The 24,627-nt window shown below is 39.0% G+C and overlaps 1 protein-coding gene across 1 annotated transcript in view; it reads left to right on the forward strand.

Annotated features, from left to right (window-relative positions):
- LRP6 (LDL receptor related protein 6) overlaps window positions 1–24,627 on the forward strand; it is a 170,011-nt gene that overhangs the window by 134,041 nt on the left and 11,343 nt on the right. The window contains exons 13-20 of the mRNA XM_021092344.2: window positions 1,362–1,564; window positions 3,933–4,144; window positions 5,277–5,467; window positions 11,824–12,033; window positions 14,595–14,720; window positions 18,594–18,830; window positions 19,741–19,851; window positions 23,796–24,026. Coding sequence (XP_020948003.2) covers window positions 1,362–1,564; window positions 3,933–4,144; window positions 5,277–5,467; window positions 11,824–12,033; window positions 14,595–14,720; window positions 18,594–18,830; window positions 19,741–19,851; window positions 23,796–24,026 — 1,521 coding nt within the window. The remainder of the gene's footprint in view (window positions 1–1,361; window positions 1,565–3,932; window positions 4,145–5,276; window positions 5,468–11,823; window positions 12,034–14,594; window positions 14,721–18,593; window positions 18,831–19,740; window positions 19,852–23,795; window positions 24,027–24,627) is intronic.

Below are 24,627 nucleotides of genomic sequence, written 5' to 3' on the forward strand. Positions count from 1 at the left end.
GGAGCTGGAGGTCCCATTGTGGCTTGGCAGTAACAAACCTGACCAGGATCCATGAGGATGTGGGTTCGATCCCTGGCTCTGCTCAGTGGGTTGGGGATCTGGCATTGCCATGAGCTGTGGTGTAGGTCACAGACGGCCTGGAACTGGCTCTACTGTGGCTGTGGCGTAGGCCAGCAACTGCAGCTCTGATTCGACCCCTAGCCTGGGAGCTTTCCTAAGCCCTGGGTGTGGCCCTAAAAAGAAAAGGAAAATAATGGAGCTGGAAAGAATAAGGTTTGGGGGAATAAAGCAAGGAGTTCTGTCTTGGCCATTTATGTTCATTACCCTTAGAAGGACAAAATTCTACTGGATTTAGGTGGTGACTAAGCACTAAGAGAATTGTGGGACTCATTAATGTATATTTTAATGAAGATTTCAGTAGAACTCTCAGCTGCTATCCTTTTCTAGGTATTTTCCTACGTTACACATGACTGCATAGTAATCAGAGGCCTAGTCCCTGGGAAAGGAAAATATCTCAGTTGCATTTCCCCATTTCATAAATTCAGGGCATCAACTTAGTGTGTGAGGTTTACTGGCTCCTTCTCTTTGCAGTCATTACATACCCACAATGCAAAATAAAGCCCTTATCTGCAACCCTTGACAGTTTGTTTAATTCCTACTGATAGCAAGTTTATTACTGCTACTACTTATTATAATAACGAAGGAGTTATTTTTACTTGACATTCATATAATGCCTTGTAACTTATTTATTGAGGTATAATTGACAAAATGCCTTATAATTTTCAAGGTATTTTCATGTATGTTATAAAGTGCTTATAGCAACTTAGTGAGCTGGGCAACTTAGCTATAACCTTTGGAGTTGAGTAGATTTTGACTCAGGGAGGATTAGGGCCTTAGTTAAGATCAAGTGACTGAATAGTGTGAGAGCTGAGACTAAAACCAGTCTTAAAAGTTTCTTCTTTGACCTATAGAGACTCAGGCTTTCTTCCACCCCTATGAAAAGGTGTAGGTTCTAGAGGAGTAAAGATTATTTACTTGGTAGATAGGAGAATTTTGTATATCTTTATCAAATGCTTCCTTACAATCAAGTCTCCTATGATACCACTGTGGACAAGACAGAAAAACAGGGTAAGTGGCTGTATTATGGGGTAAAATGCATAGCTGGTTTTGGTAACCAGAATGCCGATTAATATTACTTGAAGAGAGTTTCTCAGAGCATTCCAGAGGGTTTTGTCTCAACCTTTTCTCTTCAGCGTATGTGTTAGTTTTGTGTGAGATATAGATAACAGGCTGTTCAAATGGCTGAGTGATACAGGACTTAGGTTAACTATGTTTCGTATGTGCTTTTTTCTTTCTTTAAGCTCCAACTACTTTCCTGCTCTTCAGTCAAAAGAGTGCCATCAACCGCATGGTGATCGATGAACAGCAGAGCCCCGACATCATCCTTCCTATCCACAGCCTTCGGAATGTCCGGGCCATCGACTACGACCCCCTGGACAAGCAACTCTATTGGATTGACTCAAGACAGAACATGATCCGAAAAGCCCAAGAAGATGGCAGCCAGGTAATTCAGGGCTCAACTCAAAATCCTTTTCTTCTGCCTAGTAATCAGACTAACCAACCATCCTGTTTTACTTAAATCTTGACTCTGTGTGTGTGTGTGTGTGTGTGTGTGTGTGTGTGTGTGTGTGTGTAGAACTGAAATTCTGAACCTAGCAGCTTTTTTTTCTCTTAATGCTCTTTGAGTAAACAATTGTGTGATAATGCTGTTGGAATGATTGTATTGTATTAAAATAACGTATATACTCATATATTACTATGACTTTGTTGGTGCTGCCTGTATCCATTTATGTACTTTTTTTTTTTAATGATCCCATTTACGTGAAATGTTGGTAGCTTTGAAATCAAATAAACCCTTGGTTCTGATCTCAGCTCTGTCACTCACTAGGATTCTTATGAACTTTTTAGCTGAAAGGAATGTAAAGCACATATACGTATTACATAGTTGGAGCTCAATAAATTATAGTTCAGTTACCAGTTAACTATTATTTAAAAGGTTAACAAAAAAAAAGAAAAGGAGTTCCTGTCATGGCACAGTGGAAAAGAATCCAACTATGAACCATGGAGTTGCAGGTTTGATCCCTGGCCTCGCTCAGTGGACTGAGGTTCTGGTGTTGCTGTGAGCTGTGGTGTCAGTTGCAGACGAGGCTCAGATCCTGCATTGCTGTGGCTGTGGCGTAGGCCAGCAGCTGTAGCTCACATTTGACTCCTAGCCTGGGAACCTCCATATGCCATGGGTGCAGCCCTAAAAAAAAAAGCAAAATAGATAAATAAAAGGTTCAAAGGATGGGAAACATACAGCACAATCTGAATAAAATTGAAAACATCTAAGATATGTTATTATTAATCCAGTTTTTTGTTTGTTTTGGTAAATAATATTTGGTGACTATGGGATGAGAATGAAAATATTGTCAACACATATTATCTGTGCTTACATTCTAATCATAGTTTACATATCACTGTCCACAATTCACTTTCTGTGTTTAAGCTGTGTTAGACCAGGATTACTATAAATAATTATTTGTCATCTTCCTTATAACATTAATGTTAAGTTGGATTTTTTTTAAAGTTGGATTTTGAATGTACTAATATTTAGGGGAGATTAGATTGCTAATTTTTTTTTGTCTTTTTGCTATTTCTTGGTCTTGGGCCGCTCCCGCGGCATATGGAGATTCCCAGGCTAGGGGTCCAATCGGAGCTGTAGCCACTGGCCTACACCAGAGCCACAGCAACGCGGGATCCGAGCCGCGTCTGCAACCTACACCACAGCTCACGGCAACGCCAGATCCTTAACCCACTGAGCAAGGGCAGGGATCAAACCCGCAACCTCATGGTTCCTAGTCGGATTCGTTAACCTCTGCGCCACGACGGGAACTCCAGATTGCTAATTTTTATGTGTTTTATCTGACAAAGAAGAGTATTTAGGGCTGCTGAGATTATTTAGGGATATAGTTATAGAAGTATATCTATCTAAAGAGTATATATATCTAAAGATGCACTTTATACCATGTAGGCCAGGACTTATAGACTGGTAACTAGTTGATAGAATTTCTGTTGTCGTGCAGCCAAGGACAGCAAATGAGTGAGAGAACGTCATTAAAGGGTGTTACTGCAGAGATGCCAACTAAAAAAAAATACATAATCTATTCAGATAGAACAGGACAGAGCCTCTCTTTTTACTTGGCTTTGTTAAAAAGAGTTTTGTTTTTTTTTTTTTTTTTTTTTTTGGGGTGGATTTGAAGATAGAGGAAAACATGATTGATAGATAATGATTGGTAGCTGTGACAGATTCCTTTTATTTCCAGAGCAGAATTTCTCAACTTCCATACACTTTTGGCTGGATAATTCTTTGTCGTGGAAGGCTGACCTAACCTGTACATTGTAGGATGTAGGACCCACTACAAGCCAGTTATACCCCATTGGTGTGACAGTCAAAAGTACCTCCAAATATTGACCACTGCCTCTGGTTGAGGAGTTTGCAAATGCAGAATCGCCCCTTGTTGAACACCACTGCTTTAGAGAGATTTCTGGTGTATGGTTCTAGCCACAGTTGTCTGTAGTTTACAGGAGACAGCTGTCCCCTTCTCATTTTCATCTCTAATCAGTGCACTGTCAGGTTCTTAGAGCAACTCATTAATACTGCCTGAGCTTTCTCTTCTGCTTCATGTTGTAATAACCAAAGGGAACATTTGAAATGCCTGTTAACAAAGAAGGACATCACCCATTAAAAAATGTTTCGCTGAGAATGTCTGTGAGACTTGAGAGTTTCTTCTCAGGTGTGTGACCACCTAAGTGTAGGATTATGAGTGATCTCCTCGGGTCTCTCTGGCTTGTAGCCTAATTTTCTGTGTGTGTTTATTTTCTCTCCCTAGGGCTTTACTGTGGTGGTGAGCTCAGTTCCCAATCAGAACCTAGAAATACAGCCCTATGACCTCAGCATTGATATTTATAGCCGCTACATCTATTGGACTTGCGAGGCCACCAATGTCATTAACGTAACAAGATTAGATGGGAGATCAATTGGAGTGGTGCTAAAAGGCGAGCAAGATAGACCTCGAGCCATCGTGGTAAACCCAGAGAAAGGGTATGTTGCTGAAGTGGCATCTGAAATCTTCGCCAGTCTTCCTTTGCAGCCCGTTTACTTCTTGCTTTCTCTGATTTTACTGCCTCGAGTTTCCTTCCTTAGTCACTGTTGCTTCCTTAGTCACTGTTCTAATTTCTACCCATACCTCTAGGACTGTTTGAACTGTAAATCTGCAAAGTTTTCCTTAATCTGCTCCACCTCCAGCCAGATGTGACTTCTTGTCTCTCAAATACCCACCACTCTTTTTTATTTTTAAATTTTTCTTAAAGGGCTTTATCCTTGGTATGTGAAAGTTCCCAGACTAGGGGTCGAATCCGAGCTATAGCTGCTGGCCTATGCCACAGCCCCAGTAACACAGTAACACAGGATCCGAGCCACTTCTGGGCCTTACAGTACAGCTTATAGCAGCGGTAGATCCTCGACCCACTGACTGAGGCCAGGGATTGAACCTGCATCCTCATCCTCAGGTTTGTTTCCCCCTGTGCCACAATGGGAACTCCCATCTGTGACTCTTTAGTTAAGCTTAGTTCTTTCTTATTTATCTTCTACTTAATTATTTTCAGTCATATTTTCTACTGGACTTTAGGTTTCTTTATGACAAGAACTAATAGATCTTCTTTCATTTAATACAGAACTTTGCACTTAATAAATAGTACTTGAATCTGAATGAATGATAAGGAATTCAGCAGGGAATGTAGCTTATTTACTTCAAAGAGTTACAGAAGTTAAATATGAGAAATGATTCAGGTAGGACTTATTTTCAGTTATGAAATGGACTAATTTGAGAAGAAGTTTAAAGTTTTGTGTCCAGATCTCTCTGCTTATTGTTTTATTTAGTTTATTATATTGTATTTTTCCAAAAACATAAGTGTACCTGTGTCTAACACTTTGTTTTATTAATCTGTGGAAGTCCCTAAGAATTTCTGTGTACCCTTTGTTACTATTATTGAAATTAATGAATATATCCCATGGCCTTTTAAAAAATATGTTCTACATATTTTTTAAATATCTTATAAATATTTTTAAATAAGATTTTAAAATAGTCTATCTTTTTTGTTTCTTAATCAGGAATATTCTCATTTTGTGTGGTTTCTTATCTTGGTAAACTTATAGTTTCCTCTTTTCTCTTCAGGTATATGTATTTTACCAATCTTCAGGAAAGATCTCCCAAAATTGAACGAGCTGCTTTAGATGGAACAGAACGGGAGGTCCTCTTTTTCAGTGGCTTAAGTAAACCAATTGCTTTAGCTCTTGATAGCAGATTGGGCAAACTCTTTTGGGCTGATTCAGATCTCCGGCGGATTGAAAGCAGTGATCTCTCAGGTACCTAAGAAATGTGCTTCCTTATTTTGATGCAAGTTATTGAGATGATGCATCAGTGGCATTTGTATTTTCCTTCTCTTATTTATTTATTTATTTTTGTCTTTTTGCCATTTCGTGGGCCGCTTCCGCAGCATATGGAGGTTCCCAGGCTAGGGGTCGAATTGGAGCCGTAGCCACCAGGCTACACCACAACTCACAGCAACGCCGGATCCTTAACCCACTGAGCAAGGCCAGGGATTGAACCTGTAACCTCATGGTTCTTAGTCGGATTCGTTAACCACTGAGCCACGATGGGAACTCCTCTTGTATTATTTTTGTACACATTTCTTTACAGTTTTATTCATTAAAAGCATCAAGTTGTTGGGAAGCACTTTTTCTTTAATCATCAACATGATTACTCCCTCTGTTATCTAACAACCTGCCAATTTTCTTGATTTGGCTCTGTAAATAATACATTTCTTTCCTTTTAACTACACATTTTTATTTATTTATATATTTAAAAATTTTTTTAGCCTGCACCTGTGGCATGCAGAAATTCCTGGGCCAGGGATCCAACATGCACTACAGCAGTGACCTGAGCAGTAACTATGTCAGATCCTTAACTGCTAGGTCACCAGGCAACTTCTGTAAATAATATATTTCTGATGCATCTCTTCTCCTTTTCTAATTCTGCTCATCATTTCTGGCCTGAATTCTAGCCTATGATTAGTTTGTTCCCTGCGGATTTTTCTGCCCTGAAAGTTTACACACTGTTCCTAAATTAATCTTCTGAAGCATGATTTATAATCATGTTACGCTATATTAAAAACATCCTTCGTGGAGTTCCCGTCGTGGCTCAGCAGAAATGAATCTCACTAGCATCCATGAGGACACAGGTTTTATCCCTGGCCTCGATCAGTGGGTTAAGGATCCGGCATTGCCTTGAGCTGCGGTGTAGGTTCCAAATGCAGCATGGATCCTGCATTGCTGTGGCTGTGGTGTAGACCAGCAGCTACAGCTCCACTTCGACCCCAGCCTGGGAACCTCCATCTGCCGTGAGTGTGGTCCTAAAAAGAACAACAACAAAATGAAATAAAATGAAAACACCCTTCATGGAGTTCCTGATGTGGCTTAGCAGGTAACGAATTCGACTAGTATCCATGAGGATGCGGGTTTAATCCCTGGCCTCACTCAATGGGTTAAGGATTGGGCATTGCCGTGAGCTATAGTATAGGTTGCAGACAGTTTGGATCCCATGTTGCTGTGGCTGTGGCCTAGGCCAGCAACTATAGCTCCGATTTGACCCCTAGGTGGCCCTAAAAAAAAAAAAACAAACCCCCGCACCCTTCAGGGTACAGGGTGGTCTCATAATCCAAAGGAAAAAGTGTCTGGTTGAATTCTTAAGTTGGTATCCACCTTCACAAGCTCATTGTCAAACTCAGCGCAAATGATCTTAATGTTCCTGGTGAGTTTTAACCAAATTAAATATTTGTTGGTCTTCAGATGTAATTTTACTTTCTCCTCTCTCTGAGTCCTCTGTTTGCAATCATAGTTTCTCCTCTAATCCCAATTTCTGAAGTCCAAATACTCTGTGTGGCCTCACTAGTAATCAGGAAAATGAAGTTAAAATAATACACTACTCATATCCATCGGAGTCATAAAATATGAAGCTAATTATACCCAGCATTGGCCAGAACGGTAGAAAATGACATGCTGTCATGCACTTTTTTAAAAGAAGAAATTGATAGAACTTTTTGGAGGGCAATTTGCCATCAAATTTCCCTTTCCAGATAGCTGTCTTATAGAAATACTGAACCTGTTGTACATGTGTATTTGCTGAGCATTATTTCTAATAGTCTATCACAAAGAAATACATTCTGATATTTCAAGTGTATGGAATATTATGGTCATTCAGACAAATGAGGTATACATCTGTGAATACTGATGGAAGGATGATTTTTTTTTTTTTTTTTTTTTTCTTTTTTGGCTGCTCCATGGCATACAGAGTTCCCAGGCCAGGGATCAGATCTGGGCCACAGTTGCGAAATTATACGTCAGCTGCAGCAACGCTGGATCCTTTAACCCACTGTGCTGGGCTAAGAATCAAACCTGTATCCTGGTGCTGCTGAGATGCCACCCATCCCATTGTGCCACAGCGGGAATTCCAGGATGTTTTTTTTTAAAATGAGTAATAATGTTTATTAGGATTAAGGTTTTTTTAAATTTAAAGTCCTCTCTCTGTGGAGTTCCCGTCGTGGCGCAGTGGTTAACGAATCTGACTAGGAACCATGAGGTTGCAGGTTCGATCCCTGCCCTTGCTCAGTGGGTTAACGATCTGGCGTTGCTGTGAGCTGTGGTGTAGGTTGCAGACGTGGCTCAGATCCCGCGTTGCTGTGGCTCTGGCGTAGGCTGGCAGCTACAGCTCCGATTCGACCCCTAGCCTGGGAACCTCCATATGCTGCAGGAGCGGCCCGAGAAATGGCAAAAAGACAAAAAATTAAAAAAAATAAAAAAATAAAAATAAAGTCCTCTCTCTGTATAAACACACACACGCAGACACACACACACACTCACAGTATATACTGACACTTTGCCTCCAAAAATGTATATGCTCTATATACACACATATATATACAGACACATATAATATGTATATGTATGTGGAGTTCCCACTGTGGGTTAAGGATCGGCACTGTCTCTGCAGTAGCTCGGGTCACTGCTGAGGTGTGAGTGTGATCCCTGCCCTGGTGCAGTGAGTTAAAGGTCTGGTGCTGCTGTAGCTGTGGTATAAGCCACACTTGTGGCTTGGATTCAGTCCCTGGCCCAGGAACCTCCATATGCCATGGGTGTGGTCATTTAAAAGAAATAAAGAAACAAATGAATATATGTTTGTATATTAGTTGAGAAATATGCAAACAAATATACTTGAGAAAAGGCTGGAAAGTTATCATACTAATATGTTGAGTACTTACTTTGTATCATTTTAATCTTTACATGTTATAATAATGTATTTGGTATTTGATGCTTGTGAATGCTAGTGGTAAAGAGTATTCTCCAGTTTTAAAATTTTGTCTTCTGTTTGTGGCTGGAATGTAGAAATACAGTGTCCCTTCTTCCCCCATTCTGGTATATTGAACTTGTTCCCAGGGCTCTTTCTAAACTAGAAATTTATGTTATACGAGTTGCCATCGTGGCTCAGCAGTTAGTGAACCTGACTAGCATCTATGAGGATGCAGGTTGGATCCCTGGCCTTGCTCAGTGCATTAAAGATCCAGCTTTGCTGTGAGCTGTGGTGCAGGTTGCAGATGCAACTCGGATCCCGCGTTGCCGTGGTTGTGGTGTAGGCCAGTGGCTCCAGTTCCGATTGGATTTCTAGCCTGGAAACCTCCATATGCCATGAGTGTGGCCCTAAAAGACAAAAAGACAAAAAGACAAAAAAAAAACAAACAAAAAAAAACTAGATTTTTCTTTTATAGAATCATTTGTCTACAAAGATTTTATTTTTTATTTTTCAGTTCCCTTTCCTTGTTGCCTTATTACACTGATTGGGATCTTCAGTATAATATTGAATAGAAAGATAGAATCCTTTTTCATTTCATTTTTATTTCATTTTATTTGTGTTTTTTCATGATTTGAAGGAAAGCGTTCAATACTTCATGATTAGGTTTTCTGTATGCCAAGGTTTGTCTGTAGATAGCTTTAAAAAATCAGATTAAAGAAATTCTCTCTCTTTTTTTTTTTTTTTTGTCTTTTTAGGGCTGCACCCGTGGCCTATGGGGGTTCCCAGGCTATGGGGCAAATCCGAGCTGTAGCCGCTGGCCTACACCACAGCCATGGCAACGCCGATCCATGCCACATCTGCACCCTGTACCACAGCTCATGGCAATGCTGGATTCGTAACCCACTGAGCGAGGCCAAGGATCGAACCTATGTGCTCATTGAGGATGCCAGTCAGATTTGTTTCTGCTGAGCCATGATGGGAACTCCTAAAGATGTTCTCTCTGTTCCTAGTGTTCTAGAATGAATCAAATGACTCAAACGAATCAAACTTGGCATGATACATTGTCCTTTTTATGTAATGCTGGATTTGGTTTGCTAATGTTTTACTTAACGTGTTTATATCTGTGTTCGTGAGAAAGATTAAAGATTACCCCTAATTTTCCTTTCTTATAACATGTATTTGTTAGAGTTTTGCCATCAAGGTTACGTTGGCCTCATAAAAAGAAATGATTCCTTTTTTTACCTTTTCTGAAACAGGTTAGTGTAACATTGATAGGTTTTTGTTTTCCCCTTTCTTATATGTTCACAGGTAATCATACACATTTATCAGATGTGTATCTCACATTCTGCTTAGTATTTTTAGCCTCCCACAGAGCCTTTTATACTGGACTGCATTTAGTATATGTTTAGTTTGTTGCATAAATAAGCACGTCTTTTTATTCAAAGCATGACTTTCCATCATCAGCAGTGAATTCATATCTCCCATCAGAGTAGGTCAGCAGATCTGGGGTTCAGCAGCAACACTGTTAACCTCTTCATTTTTTTCCAGTTGTCCAGTTGAGGTCATCCTTCCATGACCACCAACTAATCTTTTTAAATCATTCCTACTGTTTTAAATTCAATTTTAGTGTTTATCAAAGTAACACATGTAAATACAGAAATCAAATAGTTCTACTTGGCTTATAACAAAAACAAGTATACTGCTCTACTCCTTCCTACTCTTAGTTCCTTCTCTCAGAAGCATCTCTGATGGTTTAAAACTGCTTTAAATTCGTAATTATTTGCTATGTGTGGCTGGTTATGATAATATTACCATCAGCTCCATTTCCTTCTATAGCTTTTTTCTCCCTAAAATTAATCGTCTCATGTAAATATCATTTCAATAAATGCAGATGCATCAAGCAATCTGTTTTTTTTCTTATGCTTTTTAGGGCCACACCTGCAGCATATAGAAGTTCCCAGGCTAGAGGTTGAATAAGAGCTGCAGCTGCTGGCCCAAACCACAACCACAGCGACGCCGGATCCCCAGCCCACTGAGTGAGGCCAGGGATCGAACCCACATCCTCATGGATACTAGTCAGATTTGTTTCCCCTGCTCCACAGGGGGAACTCCTCCCCCCCCCTTTTTAATTGAAGACGTACTTCCTGAATTTCTTTATCATCTTGCTCCAGGCTGGATTTGCTTGCTTTCTAGGCCAATTTCCTTTTACTGTTATCCTGGGAATGTACTTGCCAGTCTCCTGGGTGCTGAACCTGCTCTTTCCCAGATTCCATTTCTTTGGTTAATTCCTTTTTCATGGTAGAACACATTCTCTATTAGCTTCTTGAAAAGAGGTTCAAAGGAGGTTAAATTTCTTAATCTGTTGCCTATCTTTTCCAACTTGTAAATTGCATACCGTTTTTCTGCTCTTTTGTCCTCTTTGCCCTTATGGGTTCATGTCTTCATTTTTGACCATCATTTGAGTAGACTTGAATTTAACCCCCCCTCCATGGATCTGATGTTGACTCAGGCAATGGCTTCTCATCTGCAGTGTCTCTCCCCTTTTCTCCATTTATTAAAATTTAGCTTTATGCTCACCCCTTTCCTGGAAGTTTTCCTGATATTTCCAAAGTGTTAAGCTAATGTCTTTCTTTGATTGAACTCATCAAGAACCATGAAAAAGTTTTATAGACATTTGAAGGACTATTCAGAGGAATAGAGAAGGAATGAATGTATTTGTTCTTTTTGAAAGAGGGAGAAGCAGTGGGGGTGGGGGGGCCAAACACACAGAGTCAGCACACCGTGAGAAAGAACTTTCAGTTCAGCAGTAGAATAGGTTGCCTCTTCAGAGTCTGGGGTGTTATAAAAAGAACTCTTTATTTGGAAATGAAGCTTGAACCAGGTAACCTTTGAGTAATTTTTTTCTGTGTTCTGTGTGTGAGGGTGTTGTTGATCACAGATACTTTGTGTGTACTAAGCAAGTGGGGGAGGCCAAAAACCCAGAGTTCTCAGAAACCCTGCCCCATTTCATCCAGAGAAGTACTGTTTTTAATATGTCTTGTATGTTAGAGAGTTTTCATTAAAATTTACTTTGAAAAATGAATTGTGCTTTAAAATTTTTTTGAAAATTAAGTTCTTTTCTACATTTCTGTGAACTGAAGATTTACTGTGTATTGGACACTTACTTGCTCTTCATTGCACATGAATGTCTAGTCTGTTACTCATTTTCTAGTGTGTATGTATCTTTTCTTAGAATGAGTTTTAAGTTTTCTGGTAGAGAACTTATCATATTTTCTTACTCTGTACTTTTAGAATCTAACTGGTTTCTAATAAATAGCTGTTGATGTATGACCTGACCCATAATAAAACATTTCTGTTGAATGTTCTCCTTTCCAAGGTGCCAATCGGATAGTATTAGAAGACTCCAATATCTTGCAGCCTGTGGGACTGACTGTGTTTGAAAATTGGCTATATTGGATTGATAAACAGCAGCAGATGATTGAAAAAATTGACATGACAGGTCGAGAGGGTAGAACCAAAGTCCAGGCTCGAATTGCCCAGCTTAGTGACATTCATGCAGTAAAGGAACTGAATCTTCAGGAATACAGTAAGCGCTGATGGTTACTGAATTGCAAGTTCCCATGTTTGTTGCAAGAAAAAAGATAAAATTAAGATGTTGTTTTGTGTCTTCTTCCCTCATTTAAGACTTTCATGAACTTTTAGTTTTGCCACTTTTAAAAACTCTTCATGTTTTTAAAGCCTTATGTTTACCTGGGAGCTCTTTGATATTAAACATCTTTTCCCTGTAAAACAGCAGTGGGGAAAAAGAATGTTCTTGCTTATTTTCAAAAATTTCCCCAGGTGCAAGAAGGACTCTGCTTGTCATGTCTTCTCTTCTTCATCTCCTTTAAGAATATTGGTGTAAAGCATATATTTCTTTTGTTGCGTGTATGCCCCCGTGGTTTCAACAAAAGCAAAAATTACGCTTATATAATGATGAATATAATTATCATGGAAATAAACTTATTCTTAAGCAGAAGCAAAACAAACTAAAAATTAGTGTGTATGCTTCTACTAGTCATCTTGGCCTAGTTACTATCTGTTAATATAATACTATTAACTCCTGTTAATATGTATTTGTCATCAGATGTACCTTCATAGCAATCAGTACTGTAGGTCTTACATGATTATATCAGGAATGAAAATGTTAAGTGGAGGACTAATGAGAAAACTATTGAAACTCCATAACTTCATGGCACAGTGCTTTCAGAACAAATATAAGGAGTTCCCGTTGTGGCTCACTGGTTGACGAATCCAACTAGGAGCCACGGGGTTGCGGGTTCGATCCCTGGCCTTGCTCAGTGGGTTAAGGATCCAGCGTTGCTGTGAGCTGTGGTGTGTGTCGCAGACGCGACTCAAATCCTGCATTGCTGTGGCTCTGGCGTAGGCCAGCGGCTACAGCTCCCATTAGACCCCCTAGCCTGGGAACCTCCATATGCCGCAGGAGCAGCCCTGGAAAAGGCAAAAAGACAAAAACAAAGCAACAACAACAAAAAAACAAATATGGAAGGAGGACAGACAGAGTTCCTCTTGTGGCTCAGTAGGTTAAGGACTCTATGTTGTCTCAGTGAGGATACTGGTTCGATCCCTGGTCTCTCTCAGCAGATTAAGGATCCACTGTTGCCACAAGCTGTGGTCTAAGTCACAGATGCAGCTTGGATCTGGTGTTGCCGTGGCGGTGGAGTAGGCCTGCAGCTACAGCTCCAATTGAACCCCTGGCACTTCCATTTGCTGTAGGTGTGGCAGTTAAAAAAAAAAAGAAAGGAAGATAGAGAAATGGGAGTATCATAGCTTGTTCAAGTCTTCATTGTGTTGTTACTGTTCTGAACTTAGAAATTAAATTAGAGGTATTTGGATTTAGAAACTTAGAATTGCTGTCATTCTTTGTTAGACATGTAGTTCATGCTAAACATTTAATAGAAATAAGGTAGAGATGATAAAATGGCTAAGTTATTTAATCAGCTGTGATAGGAATATTTTATTGGAGAAAATCTTAATGGAGGTTTTCAGAATTTCGGGGAATATCTTTTTTAATAATTTAACATTTAAACGTGGTTTAATTTTCCAATTTTTAATAACAAAAATGGGAGTATTGTTTATCAAAAATGTCTTAGAATTAAAAGGTCGAGAAACACTGCTCTGTAGGTTATACGTTCTAATCTAGGGACTGATGTCTATTTGAGGACATCTGTGTAATACCACACACCTGCTCATTTGTAGATAGCTGACTCCCTCAATCTCATCAACATACACTGAGGCGGGACTGATGTGTTACTGAGAAAAGACTCAGGTAGTAAATGAGTGGCTATGTTGGATGTTGGCATTCCGCGACGACAGCACTCAAGTTGCTTTTGACACAAGCTAAGTAGAAAAGTCAAAGCAAGGATTTCATTAAATATAACTTAACAGACAGACTTTGAAATGATCCTGACAGTGTATTTATTTAATTTAACCCAAGTATAAGGAAATTAAACATTTACAACATTGCAAGTTCTTTTGCAATTGACTGAACAAATAATTTTGATTGAGTGGTTGAGTTCATGTGAACTTAAATTTTTTTCTTCTAACAACTCTTATTTTAAGTGGATTTTTCATTAGAAGATACTTTTGGGGTACAGTCATATTATCTCTCTCTGTAGAATTTCTGAGTCAAAAATCTTTAGAAGTTTTTTTTTTTTTAACAGATTCGGTAGAACAATATCCAGGTTTCAGCATTGTCCATAGCAGTTTTTAGTTTGAATAATCAGCTTTTCTTATTCACAAAAATTAACCTGAGCTGTACCATTACCTTACTTTAAAAACTTTAAAATATTTTTATATAGGTATGTAAAGACAGTTGTTAGGTGTAAGTATTTTGCGTTTTTAAATTATTATCCTCATTTTCTTGTAGATTGTGTAGGGCTGGGGTGAGGAATTGTATTGTGTGGAAATAAAGTCCAAGGTGACTTTTATGTTTGGTTTTCTTGGTAACTCATAAATAATTGATTTTGACTGAGCTGTTCTACTTTCTTCCCCTTTCCTTTCCTTTCCTTCCCTCCCTCCCTTCCTTCTTCTTCCCTCCCTCCCCCTCCCTTCCCTTCCCTTCCCTTCCCTTCCCTTCTCTTGCAGGACAGCACCCTTGTGCTCAGGATAATGGTGGCTGTTCACATATTTGTCTTGTAAAGGGAGATGGTACTACAAGGTGCTCTTGCCCAATGCACTTGGTTCTGCTTCAGGATGAGCTATTATGTGGAGGTAAATATGTTATCAAGTCGGAATGCCAACTTGCATGTTCCAGAACTTAGTCTCGCATTCTGTGACTGTACCTTTAAAAATGGTTAGGAGTTCCCTCGTGACCCAGTGGTTAAGGATCTGGTGTTGTCACTGCTGTGGCTCAGGTTCGACCCCCGGCCTAGGAACTTCCACATGCTGCGGGTGCAACCAAAAAAAAAAAAAACAAACTAAACTCTTTCACATGTATTTTGCCGTGATTGGGGGGAAAAAAAATGTTTCAGTGTTTCCATGTCAGGGTGCTAGATTATTACTCCAATAAGGCAAATCCTGGAAAAATTTGCCTTTATGTAGTGATAATGTAGATAAAACTGAATCAAAGATATCACCTGTGAATTAGAAAATGTCTTTTAAAAGACCAGTGGTTTTGTTCTTCATATTTACTGATTGTTTTTAATATATATATATTAAGTGCATAGTCTGTGAGTTTTCACAGATGTATGTATACAACTGTGTTACCAATACCCAAATCAAAACACAGTGTTGTCATTAAGAAAAGTTTCCTATGTCCTAGCAGACTCTCTTCCAGAACTAGCCACTCTTCTGATTTTCATCCTCATAGTTTAGCTTTGTCTGTTCTTGAATCATGATGTATGTACTCTTTTTATGTCTAGATTCCCTAGCTTAATATGATGTTTTTCAGATTCATCCATATAGTGGATGCAGCAGTAGCTTTTTTCTTTTTACTGCTTCATATTATGTTTCATTGTGTAAATAAGCCACAATTTACACATTATTCTTGTGTTGAGGTGCATTTTAGTTGTTTTCAGTTTTTGTTATTAAAAGTAAAATTGCAGTGAATATTTATGTACAAGATTTTCCTTGTGATTTTGACACTGATTTTACAGTGGAGATAAATGAAATACAAAATCTGAATTCCTCTCCTCTGCTTGGCCTTCTAGATGTGTTTTCTTTTGAGCCTTTCTTACCTACCCATCTCATTTTTTATTTCTGCCCGATCTGCTCACTCTATTTTTGTGTGGCTATTTGGAGTTTGACCTTACTGTGGCATGTTCTGTTTGTTTTGCTTCTGTGGATTTACTTGGGGTATTTCAGAGATATATTTTTCTTCTTGCCTGCACATCCTTAATCTTACTTGTTGTCAAGGTGCAGCCGATGAGTCTCCTCATGATCTTTGAAATCTTCGCTAGCTGTTCTCCCCTTTGTCTGACCTTTAGCAGTTATTATCACTGTGAAGCTCAGAGATATGTAATCACATTTGTTTTATATTTTCAGTTTGATCCTAGCCCCAACTACATTAAAAAAGCTCTTTAAGGACCTGGACTATATTTTATCTTATTTTTATTCTCTATATGATCTGTTATAGTGCCATATACATAATAGGCTCAAATTCCCTCTAAAGAATCCCTCAAATTCCCCATGTAAAATGTTCAATATTCTCTGTTTTAAGGATAAAAGATTTTCTAATCCATTGTTTTATAATTAAGTTGTTAAGTTTTCTAGACAACTTACTAACAGATAAGTTTTTAAAAGGACTTAGTGGGCCTGTGGTATAGTAGTAAAGGCAATGGGCTAAAAATATGGAGACTGCCCTTCTAGTCCTGGTTAAAATCATCCCTTGTTCATAGAAAGCTCTGTGATCTTGGTCTCTCTTGGCCTCAGTTTTTCTCATTTGCAAAACAAATTTAGGAAATCCCCAAGAAATGGGACTGAATAGCAATTCTCTTTTTTGCTTTGTTTTGTCTTTTAGGGCCACACCCCTGGCATGTGGAGATTCCCAGGCTAGGGGTCATATAGGAGCTACAGCCGCTGGCCTACACCACAGCCACAGCAACATCAGATGTGAGCCATGTCTTCGATCTACACCATAGCTCACAGCAATGCTGGATCCTTAACCCACTGAGCAAGGCCAGGGATTGAACCTGCATCCTCATGGATGCTAGTCAGATTCGCATTCGCTGAGCCATGATGGGAACTCCGTAAGTAACCATTCTCAAACGTGTCTCAGCATATTTTTGCATTTTAAAAAATTATCGAGAACTCAAAAGAGCTTGTGTTTGCATAGGTTACACTTATCTATATTTACTGTAGTAGAATTTGAAACCAAGAACTTTTAAAAATATTTGTTAAAAATAACAGAAATATACCCTTACATGTTCTTAAATTAGAACTATTAAAATTAACTGTATTTTCTTTTTTTTTTTTTTTTGTCTTATTGCCATTTCTTGGGCCGCTCCCGCGGCATATGGAGGTTCCCAGGCTAGGGGTTGAATTGGCGCAGTAGCCACCGGCCTACGCCAGAGCCACAGCAACGCGGGATCCGAGCCGTGTCTGCAACCTACACCACAGCTCACGGCAATGCCGGATCCTTAACCCACTGAGCAAGGGTAGGGACTGAACCCGCAACCTCATGGTTCCTAGTCGGATTCATTAACCACCGCGCCACGACGGGAACTCAAAAATTAACTGTATTTTCTAAAGCAGAATAATTTTAGTGGGAAGTGTGGCATTGTTTTTAATTTTTGTAAATCTTGTTAACGTTGGGCTGGATCCTCATGTCTGCTTCTGCATTCAGTCTATTGTAGTACGTAGTTTTGTTGAAATACATGGAGAAATTTGGCCCCATACAGATATGTATGGAGGCCTATAATAATAGTCTTTTCAAATAATTTTGTATATTCATCTTGAACTCTACACTAAATCTTGCAAGTGGTAGTTTTCTATAGGTGTAGTTGCAGTGTGGTATTTGGAACTGTATCAGTTCATTTTTCATAGTCTCTTATTTTGAAATCCATTAAACTATTTTGTACTGAATGGATATATTAGCTGTCCACTATTTTGTAACCATAAACCTTGGTCATTTGGAAATACTAGAATTCCATTCAGAAATTCCCGTATCTTCAGATTTTGATGCATTTTTGTTATACAGTATCAAATCACATTAACATTATCACCAGTCTCATTGTAAAAATACTTAAGTACTAGGAATCTGTCACATTTACAAGTGTTGGATACAAGTCGTCTGAAATTATTTCTGATTGAAAGTTCCAGTGTTATAATTTGCCACAAAAGTACAATGTTATAATTTGCCATTGTTGTCCTTGAAATAATAGACTCACTGGTTCAGTTTTAAAAATAACTTTCTGCCAAATACCCAAGAGCAAATATCTATAGTTTATCTCTCAGTTATTCTTTCACATGAAAAGGGTGTCCCATTTTGGATTGTGTTTACAACTCAGAATGCTTTCCCTTGAGAAACCATCGTGTTTACACAGCACATGCTTTATGCTTGCTTCCCATTTTATCAAACAATATTGAAGAAACATGTACTCAAAGAATGATTTTAATATAATTAATATATATTATTGATATTGTTGATTAATATTAATAACATTAATTATAATGAATATTTTTACTAATTCATCAAGTACATTCTTCAATGAAAGTGATTTTTTTCCCCCGTGTGTGTGTTGTGTGTGGCTGTGTAGAACTGTTAGTACAATGTGGTACTGTTGCCTTGAGTCTGCCAAGTTATGAATCCTAAGCTAAGCTAAAAATACTTGGAGATAGATGATTATAAATTGAGTATTCCTAGGTTGTGTGTGAAATGATAATTTATTATAAATATAATTATACTAGTTGAACTATAATATATGAGGAAACTTCTGTCTTATAATTTTGAAAGTTAGTGAATCTAAATGAAGTAGTTTAAAATGTATGTTTTAATCTCTGATTAGGTGAGATAGTTTATAAATTTTATGTATTATAAGGTTTGTTAATGTTAATTATTAAATGAGCTTCACTCAGGTGTAAATGTTTGTACCTCTGTGTGACTATCACTGTTTTTGTCACTCCCTCCCCTTTGTTCATTTGAAGAACCCCCAACGTGTTCTCCTCAGCAGTTTACGTGTTTCACGGGGGAAATCGACTGTATCCCTGTGGCTTGGCGGTGCGATGGGTTTACTGAATGTGAAGACCACAGTGATGAGCTCAATTGTCCTGTGTGCTCCGAGTCCCAGTTCCAGTGTGCCAGTGGGCAGTGTATTGATGGTGCCCTCCGATGCAACGGAGACGCAAACTGCCAGGATAAATCAGATGAGAAGAACTGTGAAGGTATCTAGAATTCCTAGCCCTGGCTGTGGAGTCCACTTTCCATTAAGCTGTTTGAAATTCAGAGTATTGCTTTGGTCCAGTTAATGGAAGATTTGGGATTTTTCAAGTACACTTGGCTGTATTGTTTCTAAACATAGTAGCATATTCTGAATTGTTTTAATTCACTTAATATGCCTATTACTAATGTTTATACACATTAATAAACCTTGCAGATTGAGAAATGAGGTTGAAAGATTAGACCTTCAGTATGTAAAAGTATTCCTTGTTTCCAGTGAACTCCAAATTAGTGGATTTATTTTTTATAATGTAAAATAATTTCATATTCTTTCCTCTACTAACCTTAAATATGGTGAAAAACAACAACATAAACAAATTCTTTGGAATTTTTTAGTGTTCCGAAATGCATGTAGAATTCTTTAATTCTTCACAGAATTATTATTGAAAGATGACAGAGAACAAAGGAGGGCGTTCCCATTATGGCTTAGTGAGTTAAGGACCCCACATTGTCTCCCTCAGGATGGAGGTTCGATCCCTGGCCTTGCTCAGTGGGTTAAGGACCTGGTGTTGCTGCAGACTATGGTGTATGTCGCAGATGTTGCTCGGATCCGGTTTTACCATGGCTATAGTGTAGGCCTGCAGCTGCAGCTCCAGTTTGACCCCTAACCTGGGAACTTCCATATGCCCTAGGAAAAAACAAAACAAAAAACTGGAAATTTCCAGCTGGATTCCTTTTTATTCTCTTTTCTCTCTACCAAATGAAATCCCCAGAGAATAATTTTTAAGATTGCTCTAAAAGTCTGAACTTTTTTTTTACTTGCACCCAAAAAGAACCTTTCGAGTTCCGCCAGTTTGTCTCTACATTGACAGCAAAAGTAAGAAAACTATTTGTATCTTTTTTCTCCCCCCTCAGTGCTTTGTTTAATTGATCAGTTCCGCTGTGCCAATGGTCAGTGCATTGGAAAACACAAGAAATGTGATCATAATTTGGATTGCAGTGACAAATCGGATGAACTGGATTGTTGTAAGTATGACTAAAACTTTGTTTACACTTAAAGGAGAATTTTTAAAGTACTTCTTTTTTTCTCTTTTTTTTTTTTTTGCTTTTGCCTTTTTAGCACTGTACCTCCTGCATCTAGAGGTTCCCAAGCTAGGGATCTAATCGGAGCTGTTGCTGCCATCCTACACCAGAGCCACAGCAACACCAGATCTGAGCTGCATCTGGGACCTACACCACAGCTTGTGGCAATGCCGGATCCTTAACCCACTGAGTGAGGCCAGGGATCGAAACCGCAGCCTCACGGTTCCTGGTTGGATTTGTTTCCACTGCGCCTCGACGGGAACTCCACTTTAACTTTTATATATGTTTGAGGTTCACTTAAATCCAATGTTTCCATATTAAGAAGTGAGTTATTAATGTTAAGCTAGTTATATGTACTAGGGATATCTTACGTTTAACAATTTCTTAAAGACAGTAGTCTACTTATGCACAAAAATCTTCACCGAAACATTTAGTAAAGCATCAGAAAAGAATAAATGTTGTTTTGCTAAAACTAAAGTTAGGAAATTCTCAGGCAGTTTAGATACATGGAAATCAAGTCTAAACACGAATTGCTGAACATTGGTCCATGTTTAACATCTCCCATTTTTTCTTGACAATTTTCTACCAATTTCTGGGTGACTTTAAGAGCTTCCTTTAAATGCAGCCTGAGGACACTTGAGACACCACACAGCCCGAGGCCTAGAGACCTTAGGCTAAATAAGTAACCTATAGTTTCTTCAGGGTTCATAACTATTGACTATAATGTCTTAACATAAAGTATATTCCAAATTAACAAACTTGGTTCTGAGTGGAATTCAGCATAAGCCAAGACTGCCTTGTTGGAAGTGATTTTGTGGAATTTAGAATTCATTTTAAAACTCCTTAATCTTAACAAAGACTTTAAGCTGGTATTTTACAAAATTCAAATGAGATATTCACTAAGACTTTTGGAATCTAGTTTTGTATTCAGCAAACACATGCTGAATACCTGCTCTGTGCTGAGGACACATGGTACCTGTGCCAGGTTTCTCAGAGTCCTCTATGCTTGCGGTAGTATAAGAATAGGGATTTTAAAGCCCAGGCAGAGATGGATTCGAATTCTAACTCCACTTCTCACCAGCAAATTATTTGCTCTTGTTAGACCTCAGTTTCTTCATCTTAAAAGTGAAGATAACATTTAGACTGGTGATTATGAGAAAATTAAATGATTTGATGTATATAAAACGTATAGTACAGTTCACAGTAGGTACTCTTGTTAAGGAATGTGGTAAGTGAGATTAAATGTGTTATAATAGAGATCTCCACTGGAGTAACATAAAGAGGAGAGTGGTCACATCTTTAGGAACAAAGATGGGGTTCATCAAGGAAAGTATCTTAGAAAAATGGTGCATAAGATTGGGTGGGTGTTGATCAGTGTATGACTTACGCAGATAAGTGAAGAGATTACATTCCAGGCAGAGGACTATCCTGTCCTGTTCAAAACCAGAGTCAGGCAGGCATCTTTGATAAATTACATGTAAATTGGACTGCATATAGACTGCTATCTTTTTTTTTTTTTTTTTTTTTGATCTTTTTTGTCTTTTTAGGGCTGCACCCATGGCATATGGAGGTTCCCAGGCTAGGGGTCTAATTGGAGCTGTAGCCGCCGGCCTATGCCAGAGCCACAGCAATGCCAGATCCGAGCTGCGTCTGTGCCACAGCTCACGGCAACACCAGATCCTTAACCCACTGAGCAAGGCCAGGGATGGAACCTGCAACCTCATGGTTCCTAGTCAGCTTCATTTCTGCTGCGCCACGACAGGAATTCCCAGACTCCTATCCAGAGACAAAAGTGTCATACATCAGTATTTACCCATATTGTGTAGAATGCATTCTGAAATTTTCTGTTTCAAAATGTTGGTTTCAATCCGCTGAGTTGTTTTCACCAAGTACTTACAGCCTGTGATATTAAAATGCTTAGAAGGCTGTTGTAGTTCCAGCAGATGACGATAAAAGTCCAAATCAAGGCGAGCAGTTATGGTGGAAAGGAAGGAGAGGTTAGATCTGAGAGTCATTTCAGAAGTAGAATAAAAAGGATTTGATAACCACTTAGAATAGGTAAGTTTAGATTGACCCAGTTTATCTCACTGAGTGACTGGTGTCTTAAACTAGAATGCGTGGCAGAGACCAAAAAACCCAAGTATTGTTTTGTGTCTTGGCTATGGATGTTATGTTTAGCTGATCTACGTTTTTTATTAATTTATTTTTATTTTAAATTTAAGTCTAGTTTGCCACAGGTGCCGTCATTTATGTTATCTACTTTACCCCTGGAACCTAGGAAACATTGACAAGTGATGGTGATGATGAGTTCAGTTTGGATCGTGTAGCATTAAAGTTGCCTTTGGGGTCTCCCATTGAAGCTCTTCAGAAAGTTGTTAGCTGTGTGGGTCTGTAGGTCAAGAGAGAGTTTTGGGCTTCTTGGCTTATTACTGATTATTAAAGCTGAGGTAGTAGATGAAAGTAAGTAGAGGAAGAAAATAATAGGTGTTAGACAGGATTCTGGGGAGCAGCTGCACTTAAGAGGCAGATGGAAGAGAATGAATCCAACAAGAGGAAGCAGAACAGCTAACCAGAGATGGTAAAACTAAGAGAGTGGTGTCTTGGAAGGATCAGACATTTTTTGAGAAGAAAATAGGAGCCAGCAATACTGAATGAATGTATGGAGATGTCAGTGAGATGAAGAGTTTACATGAAGTCTCCTATGGCAAACAGGAGAACTCTGATCGTTGCCAGTAGTTTCAGTGTTATGGTGAGGACAGAAGACTGATTTCAGTGAGTTAAGATGTGACCAAGAGACTGAGAATTGCAGTTGGTGAGTGTCATTGATCCTCAGTCCTTGAAGGTTGGTTAGAAAGGAGTGAAAAGACATGGAAAGGAATGAGAAAGATGGGCTGGTTGCTCATGAGGGCTAAGGGAGAGTCTGTGCCTCAGAGGCCATAGGTGGTGATATGTGACCAGCAGTCCCCACGAATTAGGCAACTTAGTGATGTTGTTTTCTTTCATTTAGTAAGAGGTGAGTTTAGCTCTATGGATGGGAGACTTTGAGATAAAATGAAGCAGAAAGAAGATTTTTTTTTTTTTAAAGGATCTGCGATTGTGAGATACAGTCTGACTATTCAGAATGGGAGAATTTTCCTTCTAAATAGGAGAGTATTGCTCTAAATTTGATGTGGCTTTTTCTATTTCCTTCTACCTCTAACATTGATGCCCTCTGCTCCCGAAGCCTCAGATGGGGGATCGGGGGATCCCATGAAGGTAGATGCCATGGGCGTCTCGTGCTCTTGCTTTTCTCTGAGTCCTCAAGTACTGTAATATCAGAGACCTTATGTTTCCTAGTCTTACCCCGAAGGCAGTAGCATATTGGGCCTGAGAGCTAATGCTCGTTCATAGCTTCTGAGTTCTCTTCACCAGGCCTAAATGTCACTTTTCAAACCTAAAATCAAGCTCAGAGATGCTTTTGGCTTCTTTACCATTCCAGGCAAAACAGTGGATGACTTTTCTAGGTCCATCCCTTCTGGCCCTAGGATCTTTAATGCAATTCCAAAATAACCTTACTGATTTTTATGTTATACAGAATGAAGTAGGATAGATTTTATATAATGGTGTTTAGATCTGTAATTCACTTAACACTGTGATCAGTTTAGAATTATACTTGCCAATGTGTTGTTTTATGTCTGTCTTCACTTAGGGATAATTCATTTTGATTCCTGATGATGGTGTTTAGCGTTTAGCATTTATGCCCCATATATATGCATTCAGAAAAAAGAAAAATGTTTACGAGTTGTCTTCATTAGCCTTACGCTCTGCTTGCAGGCCCTCTTTTCAGTTACAATTTTGAACCTCCAGTTGTTTTTCTATCATGTAACTGTACTGCACTTCCATTTTAGATCCAACAGAGGAGCCAGCACCACAGGCCACCAATACAGTTGGTTCAGTTATTGGCGTAATTGTCACCATTTTTGTGTCTGGAACTATATACTTCATCTGCCAGAGGATGTTGTGTCCACGTATGAAGGGAGATGGGGAAACCATGACTAATGATTATGTAGTTCATGGACCAGCTTCTGTGCCCCTTGGTTATGTGCCACACCCAGGCTCTTTGTCAGGATCTCTTCCAGGTGAGCTGAGACTGATCGGTTGAGAATCAAGTCTTGGGCCTGAGCAATTGCCAGTTATGGAGACAGGATGCTGCCTAGAGTGTATTTCAAGCTAGATTCTTTTGAGCTTAAACCATTATAAGAACAGGTGTTCTCCTTTGCTTTTAACACCTTCTCTTTACACAAAAGACCTTTGGTATGGTTTGGTGGAAATTGCCAAAGGATATAAAGCAAATACATGAACATACAAACATTTATATATACTACATTTATTGCATGTACTGCATTTCTGGATGCACTCTACTGAAGGTGAATCAACGGTTATTTGGTGAGGAGTCATAAACCACAGTTCTTTAGGTTCACTACCAGGAGACCTCAGTACTACTGAGCCCAGGAGTTAAAGGAGGCTGAAAGATAGATGAAGATTCCTTTTCAACAAAGACTTAGAAATACCTGAGTGATAGCGGGGCGGGGCGGGGGGGGTATATTGTCCTATGTTCTCTCCTAATTTAGGTGATGACATGGGAGTAGGGTTTGTCTGAGCAGAACTAAGCAGCCAGAATTTGTGTGCTTGGATAGACCATATTGCTCTAGGGAGTACAGCTTTCTTTTTGATGAGTTT

Source organism: Sus scrofa, chromosome 5, assembly GCF_054392235.1.
Source record: "Sus scrofa isolate SSC_HxYL_T2T_F1_AM1 chromosome 5, Sscrofa_HxYL_maternal_Yorkshire_Landrace_v2.0, whole genome shotgun sequence".
NCBI lineage: Eukaryota > Metazoa > Chordata > Mammalia > Artiodactyla > Suidae > Sus > Sus scrofa.